At 47.7% G+C, this 16,282-nt stretch overlaps 2 protein-coding genes across 2 annotated transcripts; both read right to left on the bottom strand.

The window, feature by feature from the left end:
- Nucleotides 1-9,294: 9,294 nt before the first annotated feature.
- Nucleotides 9,295-10,041, bottom strand: LOC137824558 (uncharacterized). The gene has a single exon (XM_068630224.1). It carries the CDS (start codon nt 10,039-10,041, stop codon nt 9,295-9,297), a length of 747 nt encoding a protein of 248 aa, XP_068486325.1.
- Nucleotides 10,042-12,230: 2,189 nt separating this feature from the next.
- Nucleotides 12,231-15,437, bottom strand: LOC137824557 (uncharacterized). The gene is made up of 5 exons (XM_068630223.1): nt 15,163-15,437; nt 14,820-14,836; nt 13,513-13,853; nt 12,367-13,416; nt 12,231-12,242 (listed from the first exon to the last, which is right to left on the bottom strand). The coding sequence occupies exons 1-5, from the start codon at nt 15,435-15,437 to the stop codon at nt 12,231-12,233; spliced, it is 1,695 nt and encodes a 564-aa protein (XP_068486324.1).
- Nucleotides 15,438-16,282: the final 845 nt, after the last annotated feature.

Here is a 16,282-nt window from a genome sequence, read left to right as displayed (position 1 = left end):
CAACGTCCCTAAGGTCTCCTTTGGTGAATGTGATGTCCACGTCGAGTGAGTGATCCTCGAAAACTTCCACTGACATCACCGACCTTGCGTACTTCTTGCGTTGCGATGCTGTGCACCCACCACGTGAGAATCCACTAGCTATGGTGTGGATCTCACCGTGAATGGGCACCTCGTGCTGTTGTCCTTCATTGCTCGCCGGTTGGGAATCTGTTGATTGGCCCGCTTGCTTTTCCAGCAAGTAGTCTTTCAGGAATCCACACTTGACCAGCTCGGCGAGTTGGTATCCCAAAGCCAAACACGAGTTGATGGAGTGGCCAAAGCTCTTGTGGAACTCACACCACGCGTCCGGTTTTGGACCCAAAACCTTTTTGTTGTCTTCTCAGGCACCTTGAGCCTGGCAGCAATATTCGGGATGGCGATCAGATCAGCCAACCCCATCACGAACTCATACCTTGGTGGGCGGTTAGTCTCTTTGGGCCGCCCCGGCCCCTTCCCCTTACTCCTCTTAGGGTCATAAGGATGACGCATCCTTTGGTCCCTCTTCCCCACCGCTGCCTCCATTACTCTTTGCGGCTAGGCCCTCGTCTGGACGCGTGGCTTAGCTGGGGCCACGTTTCCCCTTTTCTCGGAGACTTCGCTTTCAGCGGCGATGTGAGCCACAACACGTCGCCGGATTTCAGCAAACGTGGCGGGGTGACTCCTGATAAGCGACTCACTAAAGGGTCCGGGCAACACACCTTTCTTGAAGGCATGTACAAACATTTCCTCGTCTTTACCTGGCAAGCGGACTATCTGAGCTCCGAATCTATTCAGGAAATCCTTCAGGGACTCCCCTTGGTACTGCCTCACGTCAAACAGGTCGTAAGACAGCAATGGTGGTGCCTTGTTCACTATATACTGCTCAACAAACATCTTGGAAAACTGTTGAAATGTGGTAATGTGGCCAGTAGGTAAACTGACGAACCAGTCCAACGCGGTTCCACGAAGAGTGCTCATGAACACCTTACAATAGACCACGTCTGACCACCTCGAGAGCATCATCTGGGTGTGAAACGTCGTGAGATGAGCCTCAGGGTCCTCCACACCGGTGAAAGACGCCTTCACCGCCACCGTATTGGCCGGGACCACCGAGTCCATGATCTCTTGAGAAAATGGCATGGGAAAGCTGCGCGGTGGGGATGGGGGTGCAGATCTGTCCCCGACCGCATGCTCCTCCCGCTCCTGAAGAGCCTTTTGCAGCTTTTCGTTGACCCTGTTGAGCTCCTCATTCCTAGCATGTGAGGCCACCAGTGCCTCGTGCATTCTTTCTTGTTCAGAACGTGATGCAGCTACGTTCTTCTGCAGCGTCCTCTTCATATCCATCACCTGCGTCATGGACACAGCATCCTCATCTGTCGACGGCGCGATTTAACTAGATCGCGTTGTCCTCATCCTTTCTCAGTAAACTCAGCAGTTCAACGAAACTCCAAACAAACGGTGAAAACTCCAGAAACCAACTGCGACAGCGAGCAGTCGAACAGAAAACATCAAAACCTCAACAAACACGAACTATGGTTGGGAATCACCTTTTATACGGCCCCACGATGGGTGCCAGATGTTCCTGCCGATTGACTTACCGCTAGAGCGTTGCCTCGTCACGAACCTCCTCACCAGCTTGACTCCACGTGCTCTTCAAGTCCACACCACATAAAGCCTCTCTGAGAACCTGAAAACACAAGGAGGCGCCTCTGCGGCCGGTGACGCTCCAACGCTCAAGTCAGCAACAAGAACACCCAAAAACTGAGAGAAAATATGCTCTGTAGAACCGTACTAAAGGGCACACAACCCTAGCAATGAGCCGTAATGGAAAACTTACCTCTGCAAATTCTATTAAGTTTACCTTTATAGCTAGGTTTCTTCTCTCTCCAGGCCGTTATGCTTTTGGACGCGTGGCTCGCATCCAGCCCTGCACGTGTCGCCATCTGGGCTGGGATTGTAGGTAGCACCCAGCCCTACACGTGTCATCATCTGAGCTAGGGTAACTCAAGCGTCATTCTCATACCGCATCCAACCCTACACGTGTCGCCATTTGGGTTGGAGGCAACTTGAGCGTTATTTCTGTGTAGTAGCCAGTCGCGCGGCTAAGTCCTCTGTTCAAGAAGTAAGCTAGCACGCAATATGCTCTGGAACACTACCTGACAAGGCGAGTATCGGGTGCAGCAAAATGCACCATTTCTATGACATCGCTTGTCGTTAGTGGCACCTTCCTTATTGCTACGCCATGCATGTTCCAGCTGAGGGAACCTTGCCACCGGCGAATGTCCACTCTGGGAATCCTGTCGCTGATGGGCAAGCTATTCCCTTCAACCTACTCGACCTCCATGCCCCATGCTGGTGCAATCCTCATCTTATTGGACTTACACGTTTGGACTTACTCACCTGAGTTTCCAGCAGCCTTAACTAAGTCTGCTGGGGAATCCGGCGACGTGCTTTTTGCGACGATGTCAGACCACTCGGTCGCCAATCGTCTAACACGTCAATGTCATACAATCTCGGCGACAACCGATCATGTACGTTGTAGCACGTCGCTTCCACGAGCGGCGACTACACTAGCTTCTGAACCACTCGCCCTTCTCTAGCCACGTGCTCTGCTAAACACGCCTCACGTAGTCACGCGCTACACACGTCATCATACCCGATGACTTGGTCGGTACAATAAGATAGAATTAGATGATGTGCAGGCAAAGTTCAAATTGATTTTTGCATAATTAAAACAGTGTGCTTCAACAATTAATCTCAACCTTTGAATACAAAGCTATTGTTTGATTTTTCAAAACACTTGACAGATTATATTAACCTTCACAGAGCATGAAATTTACTGATGTTTCACCACATATGGATTTATACAGAAATTCTTTAAGAAATCAAGAACAGCATATCGTGCCTAGAAAGAACAGATTCAATTGCAATTGAACAGATTTATTTCTTGATAGTTTAGTCTTATGTAGAAGTTTATTGAGTGCAGAGATTAAGAGAATGAATACAAAGCAATTATAATAGTTCACTCCAATGAGCTACATCCAGTCTTCACCTAATCCAAGGTGAAATTCACTAAAACACAATTAGAACAATTACAAAACACCATTGTTCTTGAACCCTACAAGAACATGACAAACTTGCTGAAAAACACTATTCCAGAACACACAACTCTTCAAGAAACCCTATCAAGAATAGTTTACAACCACACTTTTACATGGAATGAAACATGAAACGAATACACCTGCTAGAGGATGCAGAAATCTGCCTTAGACTAGTAAAACAGATTGCTCACACAGTAGCAGCACCTCTAACCAAGCCTTAGAGCCAACCAAGAAGAAGCACACTTTTGATTTGTAAAATCTTTCAAGAACACATGCTAATTCTCTATAAATCCTTAATTCTCTGTTGTAAAACTTGTTTTCTCCATTGTATGATTCACTTTTGAACATAGGAACAAGTTTTCTTTTTATAGAAAAACAAATTATAACAGATTTTCAAAAAACAGTTAAAGTTGTTATAAAAAGAACAGATTGAAAATAAAATGAACAGATTTATTTTCAAAAGCAGTTAGAGAATCTGTTATGTGAAGGAGACTCAGTCAAACACTCTGGTGCAAGGACAAAACAAAAAAAAAAGCTTTTAAGATAAACATGGCACCAGACTAAAAGGAATCCATTCATTTACAGATGAACAGAATTATTTTTCAAAATGATAACAGAAAAAACTTAACTATTGAAACACAGTCGTTTTGAGAGAGTGAAGACTTCGTCAAAATACTTGATGCACAAAACCTGATTTTTAAAGGACTTAGTCAATGCACCAGTTTAAAAAAGAATCTATTCATTTAGAAAAGCACAGATTTATTTTTTATGTAGTAAGGGTGTTTTTGCAAAAGATGTGAAAAACAGTTTCAGAAAACTTGTGTTTGCTCTTATCACATGGTCAGGGGTTAAGAGGTGAGTTACTGTTCCCGCCGGTTGACCAGGGTCGTCTTTGCGCGTGGCTTGTCCTCACGAGCTAGGGCACCCTCGCTGCCATTTGCACTCCGACGATCAAGTTAGCTAGCAAGAAACATCAAAGGTGACACACCCTCTCAAGGTGGTAGAAAGCTATTGTGAGTAACTGAAACTGTGTTGCCCTAATTGCTTTGTGCTCACAGTGAGTGCGCAGCGAAAACAACTAGGGTTTGGGCTCTGTGCAAAACATGCGAGAATTAGGTTAAAACTCGGATCCCTCAAATGACCCAAGGCCCCCTTTTTATATACCTTCTGCATTTAAAGCGTGTTGAAGCGCATTGAAAATGTATAAAAATGTTCCTTGGAATGTTCGAATCTTTCACTGATTTAACACGTACCTTGGCAAACTTTCACTGAAACATTTAATGAGCACGTGCTAATTGCCACGTGTTCTTCTGACTTGATCGTTATTCTGTGCGGAGGGCCTCACAGCGCCGTAACCCAACTTAGGGTTAATCCATTGCGTGAGTCCTCCTTCCTTGAAGTGCATCTGGCACGTGGGGTGACTTTCTGGGCGCCAACTCATGCGCCCCAGACTCGAGTCACTCGCCCTGGGGGTGTATCTACCTTTCTCTCGTACCATGCACGTGGTTCTCCCCTGGTCGTGGCCCTCTCATGGGTCGTATCTGTCCCAGGGTCTCCCAGCAGTGGCGTGGATACTTCACGAGTCAGGTTACCCCCTACTGGTACTAGAACTTATGGCCCTGAGGCCACCTTTCTCTTCTCTTTGTTACTGTTCTGAACTATCGAGGCCCGAAGCCTCCTTGCGATGTCTTAGCTTGGTGTTTTGTCTTGGCGACACCTTAACCCGGTGACGCCGTTACTTGGCGATGCTTTAACCTGGCGATGCCTTATCAAGGCGACGCTCCCTATTGGCGACGCATTAACCCGACGATGCCTCAGGCGGTCAATCTATTGACTTTCTTCCTTGGGTCCCACGAGGGGTCCTACCACACATTGACTTTGACTTTTGCTCAACACCCGGGGACGGGACGGTACACAAGCCCCCCGGTCTTGAGTTGACACTTGTTTCAGCGAAAAGACTAAGGCCTCGCCCATTATCCACGTGGCATTCTTGCTAACGTGTCACTCTCTGACCGGTTGACGTGACATTCTTTGCACCGCCGTCGTGACGTACCTTCGAGGACTCTGACGATGTGACACTCTCTGAGCGAGAAAGGTGACGCCTTGGGTCGTACTTTAATCTCCTGACACGTGGCTCAATCGCACGGTGCCCATTTAGCGCCTTTTGTGCTTCAGTTGCAACGTTTAAGTCTTCGAAATCCCACACTTCAACTTACTGTTTTCAGTCTTTCGCATTTCTTCATACTGTTCACCTGCTTTTCCAAAGAACTTTCTCTGCATTCTCTCTTCGCGCCTCCAACTTTCATCGTTCCGATCACTTAAAGGTATGGTTTTTCTTCTTTGACGACTCTTTTCCTTTACTATATTGCTGAACCTTTTCCTCTTCTTCAATCTTCAGTTTCCTCGTTAACGGTACGTGCCAAAATGACGGCCAACCCTCCTCCCCCCAGAGTTAATCATAAGGACTTTTACACATGGGCTTCGGACGAGCTGCTCGACGAGTGCTCGAGTCTAGTTTCCACCAAAGCTTGGAGGGACCATGTAAGGGATCCAAGCACCTACGATCATCGCGCCTTCACGAAAAGGCACGATGATGATATCGCAGTGCTCCCTTCCACTCTAGGGGGGCCGGTGCGCGGGGATGAGCGGGCCAACAACGGGGTCCCCTTTTTCTATTTCTATCAGGTGGTCTTCCAGTGTGTAGGCGTGCGCTTGCCCTTCTCCAGGTTTGAGAGGGAATTGCTAACGGAGATCAATATTGCCCCAGCCCAGCTGTACCCTAACAGCTGGGCCTTTGTCAAGACTTTCGACATACTGAGCGGGTTCTTCGGGTGTGCGCCTTCTGTTGATATCTTCCTTCATTTCTTCGAAGTGAAGAGACAAAGGAATAACCTCTGGGTGATTCTCAGCAACATTCCTGGGAGGGTCCTCTTTCCACCACTCCTTCAAGGGATGGAAAGGCAAATTCTTCAAGGTTTGCTGCTCCGACCTCGTACCCTCCGCCCTTGACAGCTTTCCTCTGTATTGGGTGAAGGAGGCAAAAACCCATAAGTCCAAATCTCTTAATGAGCTGCCTTTGAACGATCGAGAGGCTTGTCGGATTCTGGCTAGCGTGGGGGGCTTTGACGCCGCCGCCTTGATAAGCCTAGAGTATAACGCTGAGGCTCTGGAAAAATATATAAGTATGAGAGCTTCCCTTTATAACCTTCTACTCTTTGCTTTTGCTGGATTCTTGCTTGATGCATGATTTCTCTTGTCTCCTTGCGTAGTACCTTAGTTTGTGCCTGTCCTTTACTATGTTTGTCCTCTTGACGCAGATTTGAAGATGGACAGGCAACGAAAGTTGCGGCTGGCTCAAGTGTTGAGGTCCAAAGATGGGGCCTCAGCGTCGCCCCGCTCAACCTCCGGAGGCCCCTGAAGAGTAGCCTGATTTTGTGTTTCCCACAAACATTGGATGTGTATATAATCGCCTTTTGTTTAACTTACAACTGCCATGAACCTTATCTGTAATTATAACTCTTGATTTATGCTTAAATGCTATCCGCTTTATCTTTGCAAACTTGTTTCTGCTTCTGCTTTCTTTGCTATATCGCGTGCATTACCTTTGATACTCCCCTTCATCGTGTTCGACTTTAACTCTTTAGGTAGCACGCGATCTCCTCTCCTACTATCCCTTTTTAAGTCGTGAGGCGTACCCTTCCCTTGGTCTCTCCACCAAGAAACTTACGTGGCCTTCGTATCTGCGAGAAATCTTCCTCATGAAAGCGTCGCCTGCTTCGTCATTGCACAAAGGCAAGGAAGGATTTGGTCTCTACTAGGGCCTCTACATCGCTCAAAGGCGAGGGAGGACTATATTTGTTCCTCTCTGGTGCCTCAGCGTCGCTCGAGGGCGAGGAGGACTTATCTCACCTGTGCTAGGTGTCTACACTCAAGGAGGGACCTGTTCTGGGTGTCCTCAGTGTGTCTAAATACTTTGGACAAAATTCGCGCTCTGGTTCCCACGCCCATGGAGAAATCTAAACCATGGTACCGTATTGTCCATGGAGTGTCTAAAACACCAGGGCAACTCAGCCCTTATCTTTTTGCATTTGGTGCCCACGACTGAGGAGAGGCCTGCTACCGCAACACCGTATCGTCCTCACTGTGTCTGAAAACACCAAGGTGTAACGTTCTAAACATCAGACGCTGGGGCTAGCTGCTCCTACCTGAGGAGGGGGCGTCCCGAAGGAATCCCTTGACCTCTGCTCAGGGACTAGGGCCCCAGATTTTAGCTTGCATCTATGGTCTGATACCAGGGCCAGCTATTCATACCTGAGGAGGGGGCGTCCCGAAGGAATCCCTTAACCCCTACTCAAGGACTAAGCGCCCGGGTTTTTAACTTATGACTAGCATCTGACACCGGGGCCAGCTGTTCATACCTGAGGAGGGGGCGTCCCAAAGGAATCCCTTAACCCCTGCTCAAGGACTAAGCGCCCAGATTTTAGCTTGCATCTATCGTCTGATACCGAGGCCAGCTATTCATACCTGAGGAGGGGGCGTTCCGAAGGAATCCCTTAACCCCTACTCAAGGACTAAGCCCCAGGTTTTTAACTTATGTCTAGCATCTGACACCGGGGCCAGCTGTTCATACCTGAGGAGGGGGCGTCCCGAAGGAATCCCTTAACCCCTGTTCAAGGACTAAGCTCCCGGATTTTAATTTATACTGATATCTAGTACCGGGCTAATTGTTCATACTTGAGCAGGGGGCGTCCCGAAGGAATCCCTTAACCCCTGATCAAGGACTAGGCTCCCGGATTTTAACTTATACTAGACATACCTGTTATCTTGCTCTGAACTCGACTTCTGCTCGATTATCTGGTGGCGACGCCTTGTTCTAGTGACACCTTGTCTTGGCATCGCTATCTTGGCGACGCCTTGTCTTAGCGACGCCTTATCTTGGCGACGCTTTATCTTGGCGACGCCTTATCTTGGCATCGCCTCCTTTGGGCGACACCTCTTCTTGGCGACGACTGGTTTTGGCGACGACTCATCTTGGCGACGCCTCCTCTTGGCGACGTCTCATCTTGGTGGCACCTCAAGTTTTCGTCTTTGTTTCTTTAACCTTTGATCTTACATTCGAATGAGAGAAAAACTAGAAAAAATATCTTAAACTTCTCTTTTCTTTATTTGGGTGACCTCGTTAAAAAACCCCCGGGAGGGAAAAATAGTGTCCCCTTTACAAACTTCAACTGGAATAACATCAACTGAAATAAAACTTTAAATTCGCCGCATTCCAGCTACGTGGGATGGGGGCCCCCTCTAAAGTCTCTAACTTATACGAACCATTTCCTTTGGCCTTGGTTATCCTGAACGGTCCAGTCCACTTGGGAGACAACTTGTTTTCTAATTCGTAAGGGTGGGCCTTCCTCATGACCAGATCACCAACCTAGAACTGTCGCAGCTTCACCTTGGAGCTGTACTGACGCTCCACTCTTCTTTTCACGGCCTCAGCCTTAATTTTCGCTTCTTCTCTAGCTTCATCTATCAGGTCCAGGTTCACCCTCCTTTCTTCGTTGGATTCTTCCGCCACGAAGCCCAGGAAACGGGGCGAGCTCTCGTGGATCTCCACTGGGATCATGGCGTCCGATTCATACACTAAGCTGAAAGGTGTCTCCATGGTGGAGGATTGAGGCGTGGTGTGGTAAGCCCATACAATCCTTGGTACTTCATCTGCCCACACCCCTTTAGCCTTCTCTAATCTGCGTTTCAAACACCTCAACAAAACTCTGTTTGCTGACTCGACCTGCCCATTTGTCTGGGGGTGTTCGACCGATGCAAACACCTGCTTGATTCCTACTTCTGCACATAGCTTCCCCAACTGTTGGCTCGCGAACTGGATGCCATATTCTGAAATGAGATGCCTTGGTACCCCGAAATGACACACAATGTTCTTCCAAACAAAGTGTTGTACTTTGTGCGTGGTGATCTGCGCCACTGGTTCGGCTTCTATCCACTTGGTGAAGTACTCGATGGAAACGATCAAGTACTTCATCTGCCTTATCCCTAATGGGAATGGGCCTAGGATGTCGATCCCCCAAGTATGGAAAGGCCATGGGCTGTATATGGATCTCAGTTCCTCTGGCGGCGCCTTGTGCCAATCAGCGTGCATCTGACACTGCTTGCAATGCTGGGCGTATCACACGCAATCCTCTCTTACTGTTGGCCAGAAAAACCCTGCACGTATTACCTTGGATGCCAAGGATCTTCCTCCCACGTGGCTCCCACAAATACCTTTGTGGAGCTCAGCCATTATCCTGGTGCACTCATTGCCGCTTACACATGTCAAGATAGGGTGCGTAAACCCATGCCCGAACAATATCCCGTCTACCAGGGTGTACCTTGCTGCGTTCCTCTTAATCTTCTTGCCTTCTTCTGGTTCCGCTGGGAGAATTCCGTCCGCTAGGTATCGCCTGTAAGGGGTCATCCATGTGTCGCCTTCCTCCAAAGCACATACCTGTACGCCCCTTTCTTCTTCTAGCGAGGCTGCATAAGTACTGATGCAGGGTGCCCTCGTCATATCTTGACTCAGAGAGCGATGACTCCTTGGTTTTCCTCTTGTTGTACTAACATGAAGGACGTCCACCCTGTTGTCTGCAACGAACTTTCGCGGCGTCTTGAGGGTCTCCTGTATTACGGTCCTTTGCCTTCCCCCCTTGCCTGAGCTGGCCAGCTTGGCAAGCAGGTCAGCTCTGGCATTTTGCTCCCTGGGGACATGCACCAACTCAAACGCAGCGAAGGCTCTCTTCAACACCTCGACGTACCTCAAGTATGCGGCCATTTGTGGGTCTTTCGCCTGATACTCCCCTGTTACTTGTCTTGTGACCAATTGTGAGTCATTCTTTGCCAAGAGGCTTTGCGCCCCCATCTCCTTGGCCAAAAGCATCCCAGCGATTAGCGCCTCGTACTCTGCTTGGTTGTTTCTTGCTTTGAAGGCGAAGCGTAAAGCTTGCTCAATCAACACTCCGTTAGGCCCCTCCAAGATGTTCCCAGCACCGCTCCCCTACTGGTTGGAGGACCCATCCATGGAGAGCATCCACTGCGACCCTATTTCCCCTTCTTGGAGGTCTCCCCCTGGTGATAGCTCTGTCACGAAATCTGCATAGACTTGCCCTTTGATGGATCCCCTAGGCTCGTACCGAATGTCAAACTCCGACAGTTCCACTGCCCAGCGAACCATCCTCCCGGCCACGTTTGACTTTTGGAGCACCTTCTGGATGGGAAGGTTTGTCATTACCACCACTGTGAAGCTGTGGAAATAGTGGCAAAGCCTTCGTGCTGAGAATACCACTGCTAGCGCCGCCTTCTCTAGTGACTGGTACCTCAGTTTTGGGCCTCGTAATGCCTTGCTCATGAAGTAGATGGGCTTCTGCACCTGGTCTTGTTCATGGACAAGTACAGAGCTAATGGCCCACTCAGTCACTACAAAGTACAAGCGGAGGGGGACGCCTACTTGTGGCTTGCAAAGCACAGGTGGCGTCGCCAAGTACTCCTTCAACTTGAGAAACGCTGCTTCACACTCGTCTGTCCATGCGAAATGGCTATTCCTTTTGAGGCACTGGAAGTAAGGGTGACCCTTCTCTCCTCCAGCTGATACGAATCTCGATAATGCTACCATTCGCCCCGTTAGTTGTTGAACTTCTTTCACTGAGGTTGGGCTCCTCATGGCGATGATGGCTACGCACTTGTCAGGATTTGCTTCTATCCCCCTTTCCTTGAGCATGAAACCTAAGAACTTCCCTGCCTCCACACCAAAAACGCACTTTTCTGGGTTTAGCTTAAGGTGATACTTCGATATGGTAGCAAACAGTTCTTCCAAATCAGCTGGGTGTTGTCCTCTCTCGTGTGAAGTTACCACCATGTCATCTACGTAGGCCTGCATGTTCCTTCCCAGCATGGGTGCAAGGACCTTGTCCATCAACCTTTGGTAGGTGGCGCCTGCATTTTTCAAGACAAACGGCATCACCTTATAATAGTAGTTGCACGTCTCTGTCATGAACGTCGTTTTGCTCTCGTCCCTAGGATGCATCCTGATTTGATTGTAACCTGAGAACGCATCCAAGAAACTCAACATCTTGCAACCCGAGGCATTATCCATTAATGCGTCAATGTTAGGCAGTGGGTACGAATCTTTGGGGCATGCTTTGTTCAAATTTGAGAAGTCAACGCACATCCTCCACTTCCCATTCGCCTTCTTCACTAAAACTACATTGGCTAACCACTCGGGGTATTGTATCTCCCTGATGTGTTCAGCGCTGAGCAGCTTCTGTGTTTCTTCCTTCAAGACGAGGCATCGCTCTTCGTTGAACTTCCTCCTTCTTTGTCTCACAAGGCGAACCTTTGCGTCCATGGTAAGACGGTGGCACAAAAAATCTGGGTCTATACCTGGCATATCCGCCGCAGTCCACGCGAAAGCATCTAGGTGGCGCGAGATTACTGCAGCTACCTCTTCTTGTTCACCTGGGCTCAGCAAGCGTCCTAATTTGAACACCTTACCCCCTATTTGTCTTTCTACTATGTTACCTTCTGGTCGGGGTTGCACGTTCTGCACATTCTCTGCAAGAGACTCGTTCGTGGAGTCCTCTTCCATAGGCGTCGCCCCAATGGATGCATCGGGCATCGCCTCCTCTGGCTCTTCTTCTACGGGCGAGGCATCACGGTATCTCCCTTCTGTACGTGCATCCTCCACAGGCATCGCCCCTATAGGTAAGGCATCGACAGGCGTGGACTCTGCGGGTGTCGCCTCTTCCAATGATTCTATTTCTACTAGCGAATCTGAGACAAGTGGTCGCTCAATCACCATGACTACACTTGTCTTTGTTTTTAAACTATTCTCATAGCACTTTCGGGCCTCTTCTTGGTCTGACTTGATTACTATCACCTTGCCGCTAGGGTCTGGTAACTTCATCTTCATGTGGCGTGTGGAGGACACCACCCTTAATCTATTCAAGGCGGGTCTGCCTAACAGAATGTTGTGAGCTGAGTTGGCGTTAACCACCAAGTACCGGATGCTTTCGGTATGTGACGTCGTTTCATCAGTGAACGTCGTCCTCAGCTCCAAGTAGCCACGTACCTCTACTGGGTTATCTGCAAATCCATACAAGCATCCAGTATAGGGTCTCAAGAGGTCAGGGGATAACTGTAGCTTGTTGAAGATCGTCCAGAACATGACATCTGCGGAACTGCCCTGGTCGACGAGGACCCTACGTACCTTCCTTCCTGCTGTGACCACTGAGATGACCACGGGGTCATTGTCGTGTGGGATGACATCTCGTAGGTCAACCCTTATGAACACGAGGTCTGATTCCCAAGGGTCGTCAGGAAATTTCTCTGCAACTGAACTTGCTGACCTCACATACCTCTGACGTTGAGAGGCAGTGGGCCCTCCTCCGGAAAATCCACCAGAAATGGTGTGAACCTCCCCATGGACTGGCACCTCGTGTGCCTGGTCCTCCTCCGGCGTCGCCGGGACTGTGGTCGTGGTGGACCCAGTGAGATAATCTTTCAGGAAACCATTCTTCACAAGCTCATCCAACTGATAGCCCAGCGCCAAGCAGTTGTTAATATGGTGCCCAAATGCCTTGTGAAATTCGCACCATAATTCCTTGTGAGGTCCCAGTACCTTGTCAAACTTCACTGGCGGCCTCAACCTATCAGCTATGTTGGGCACAACGATGAGGTCTTTGAGTTCTACCACAAAGTTGTGCCTTAGTGGTCTATTTCCCTCTCTCCTTCCTTCTGCTTGACCCCTAGGTTGGGTCCTCCTCGTCTCATAGGTGCGGTTCATGTCTAGGTTTCGTCTCTCTGTGGCAGCTTCGTGGACCCTAGCGGGTTGTGTGCGTATCTGCGCTTTTGGTCGTGCAGGTGCAGCAGTCGTGCACTTCTCGTACGCCTCCCCCTCTGAGGCAATGTGTTCTACCGCTCGACGCCTTACTTCAGCAAAGGTTTTGGGGCGGCTGCGGTTAAGCGATTTACTAAAAGATCCAGGACACACCCCCTTCCTAAATGTGTACACGATCATGGGCTCGTCTGTGGTACCCACCTTCACCACCTGTGCCCCAAAGCGGCTTATGTACTCTTTCAGGGTTTCCCCTTGGTATTGCTTCACGTCGAAAAGGTCGTACGAAACTGGGGCTGGAGCCCTGTTGGCTAAATATTGCTCTCGGAATAGTTGTGAGAGCTGTGCGAAAGATGTGATGTGACCCTCTGGGAGGTTGATGAACCAATCCATAGCCATCCCAGTCAAAGTGCTCATAAAGAGCTTGCACCTTACGGCATCAGAACCGCCAACCAACATCATCTGTGTGTGGAACGCAATGAGGTGCGCCTCAGGATCCTCCATCCCTGTGAAGGTTACCTTGGGCCCCGTGAACGTGTTGGGGATCGCTGTCTCTAGGATCGCCTGTGAGAATGGTGTTGTGAATTCTCTAGGTGGAGAGGCAGTCTCAAGCTCGTCTACATCGCGCCATCCACGACGTAACTCCTTGTTGGCACGGTGGAGCTCATCGTTTCTTGCCTGAGCAGCTGCGACATCCGCCTGCATGCGCTCTTGCTCTGCTTTCGATGCTGCCATTGCCTCCTGCAGCCCTTGCATCATGCCCGCTAGTTGTTGCATGGTCATCTCTTCACTCCTAGAGCGCGCAGGTCTCATCTTCATGACTTTCTGGAAACCTTCTTCACTTATCTGGGCTTTGAGAACTGGAACAGAAAAACTCGTGTAGTGGGACTGATGTTTTATATCGGCCCCACGGTGGGTGCCAAATGTTCCCGCCGGTTGACCAGGTTCGTCTTTACGCGTGGCTTGTCCTCACGAGCTGGGGCACCTTCGTTCCGCTCCGTCTGTGAATACCTGAAAAGAAGTGAACAAAGGGGCGCCCTAGCGGTCGTTTGAACTCCGATGATCAAGTCAGCTTGCGAGAAACATCAAAGTGTTAGAAAAGATGGCTTTAAACTAGAGGGGGGGTGAATTGTTTAAAGGGGTTTTCGCAAACTTTTCAAAGCTAGAATAAATTTATTTCATAAACCAATTGATTCAACAATTCAGTTAGCCAAAACAGCAAGCAAAAACAGTAATACTAGAAAAAAACAATCGGTTGTTTCCTCGAAACAATCGGTTGTTTATACCAGCAAACAACAAACAAACTGAAATTAAAGAGTTAGGGATAGAGAGATTGTACACAGTTGTTTATACTGGTTCACTCCAAACCAGAGCTACATCCAGTCTTCTCAGAAACCCTGAGGAAATCCATTAAGCAACCACACCTTGATCACTTACACAACAACCAAGAGAATGACCTTGAAAACCTCAAGAAACACACTCTCCTTGGCCAACACTAAGATTGCTGATCTTGAACACCTCAATCGGTTGTTTCAACTTAGTTTGAAAAACATTTTACTTTGATAAAGATTGAGATGCTAATTGCTTGAGATTTAATCTAAGGGTGGATTACAACATTAAACTACCCCAGAACAAAGCTTAAACCAGCACAGCAACACCAAGCAAAGCAGAGGCTTGAACATCCTTCAAAGGATTTCGATTCTTCAAAACATTGAACACCACTTGGTTCAACAATCTCCCCCTATTTGATGAAGACAAATCCCTGATGCTTGTGTTGTACCTGATTAAATCTGAAGCAGTTCCTGCAATAGAACTTTGAGCAATACTTTGAACTTCTGATATTCTGTTAGCATACAGATAAACATTTAAAGCTTAAAACAGTTAATATCAGAAACAAAATACATGTTACCCAAACTGTTTTTAACAACATGAAAAACAGAAATATTTAAACAAACTGGAAACACAAACACAACATATATCTCCCCCTATTTGTCTTCACAAATAGAAAAAGATAAGAGGTAAAACAAGATATTGTTTCCATTACATCAGAATAAACCAGCAACAGCAGAAGGAAAGAAATTTTAAAACCAGAAAAGAACAACCCTAAAACAATCGATTGTATTGTTGACCAATCGGTTGTTTTTCCTTCATTCTTCTTCATCAGCAAACTGAAGATCAAATATGTGATTCTGGACAGCTTCAATCTGTTCATCCAGAGTCATAAACCTTGCATCCATGTTGTTAAACCTTGTGTCAATCCTCTGGAAATTAGTAACACACAGATCATGAAGGCTCCTTTGATTTTCAGCAAAGCTATCTAGCCTATCCATCATTTGTCTTTCAAAAGATGACATGGTTGACATTCTTTCTCTTTGATATCCATCAGCAGCACTGGGCCCTGCATCTTGAAAATCTCCAGTTGGATCTTCATGTTGAACATCCATATCAGCAGGTTCATCTTGTTCAAGATGAGCAGCACCACTAGATGAGGCACCATGATCACCATCCTTACTTATCCATTTTCCACCTACTTTTGTAAAGCCCATCTTGCTGAGTGATCCATTGTTCAACTCTTGAGTTGACTGACCAGCTCAGAAGTTTCATCTTCAAGATTAACTTCAAAATAGAGTAGAAACTTAAATATTAAAACAGCATAGGGATAATGGTAATCACCTAACCTCATGGCTTTTTGCATATGTTCTTTGATTATGTGAATCCAATTGATCTTCACTTTCTTGGTGATGCAGAAGATGTAAACCAGATCTTCTTCAGTCAACACAGAGTGATTACTCCCCCTTGGAGTTAGAATCCAAGTTACAATGAGAGCAAGCAACCTCTCATCAAGCTTCAAACCTCCAACCGAGCACGTGCTAACTTGAGATTGATTGTTCTTCAAGCAACTTTTGTAGAACTGGATTTTGTTGAAATCTTCCACCACACCAAGGTTTCCCTTGTTGATTCTTAGACCAGAGAACTTAAGCCCAGCAACAGCAGCCCAAACCTCATGAGTTATCTCCATTTCCACACCTTTCACATGAGAAACTAGATTGTTTCCCTCAAACTTCAAGTTGGTGTAGAATACCCTCACCAAATCTGGATAGATGTTCCCTTTTAGCTCCAGAAATTTTCTGAGTGATTGGTCCTTGAGAAGCCTCCTCACTTTGTCAAGCTTTTGACTTTTCAGCCAATCAAAGCACACAACCTTGGGGTTGTTTATCTTCTTGACACTTGTTTCATACCTATACATCTCAATGAGATCGGTGTCACCAGAAAACCAGCTTTCAAGCCT

The sequence above is a fragment of the Phaseolus vulgaris genome, chromosome 8 (assembly GCF_000499845.2).
Source record: "Phaseolus vulgaris cultivar G19833 chromosome 8, P. vulgaris v2.0, whole genome shotgun sequence".
Lineage (NCBI taxonomy): Eukaryota > Viridiplantae > Streptophyta > Magnoliopsida > Fabales > Fabaceae > Phaseolus > Phaseolus vulgaris.
This window is presented reverse-complemented; position numbering and strand designations above follow the sequence as displayed.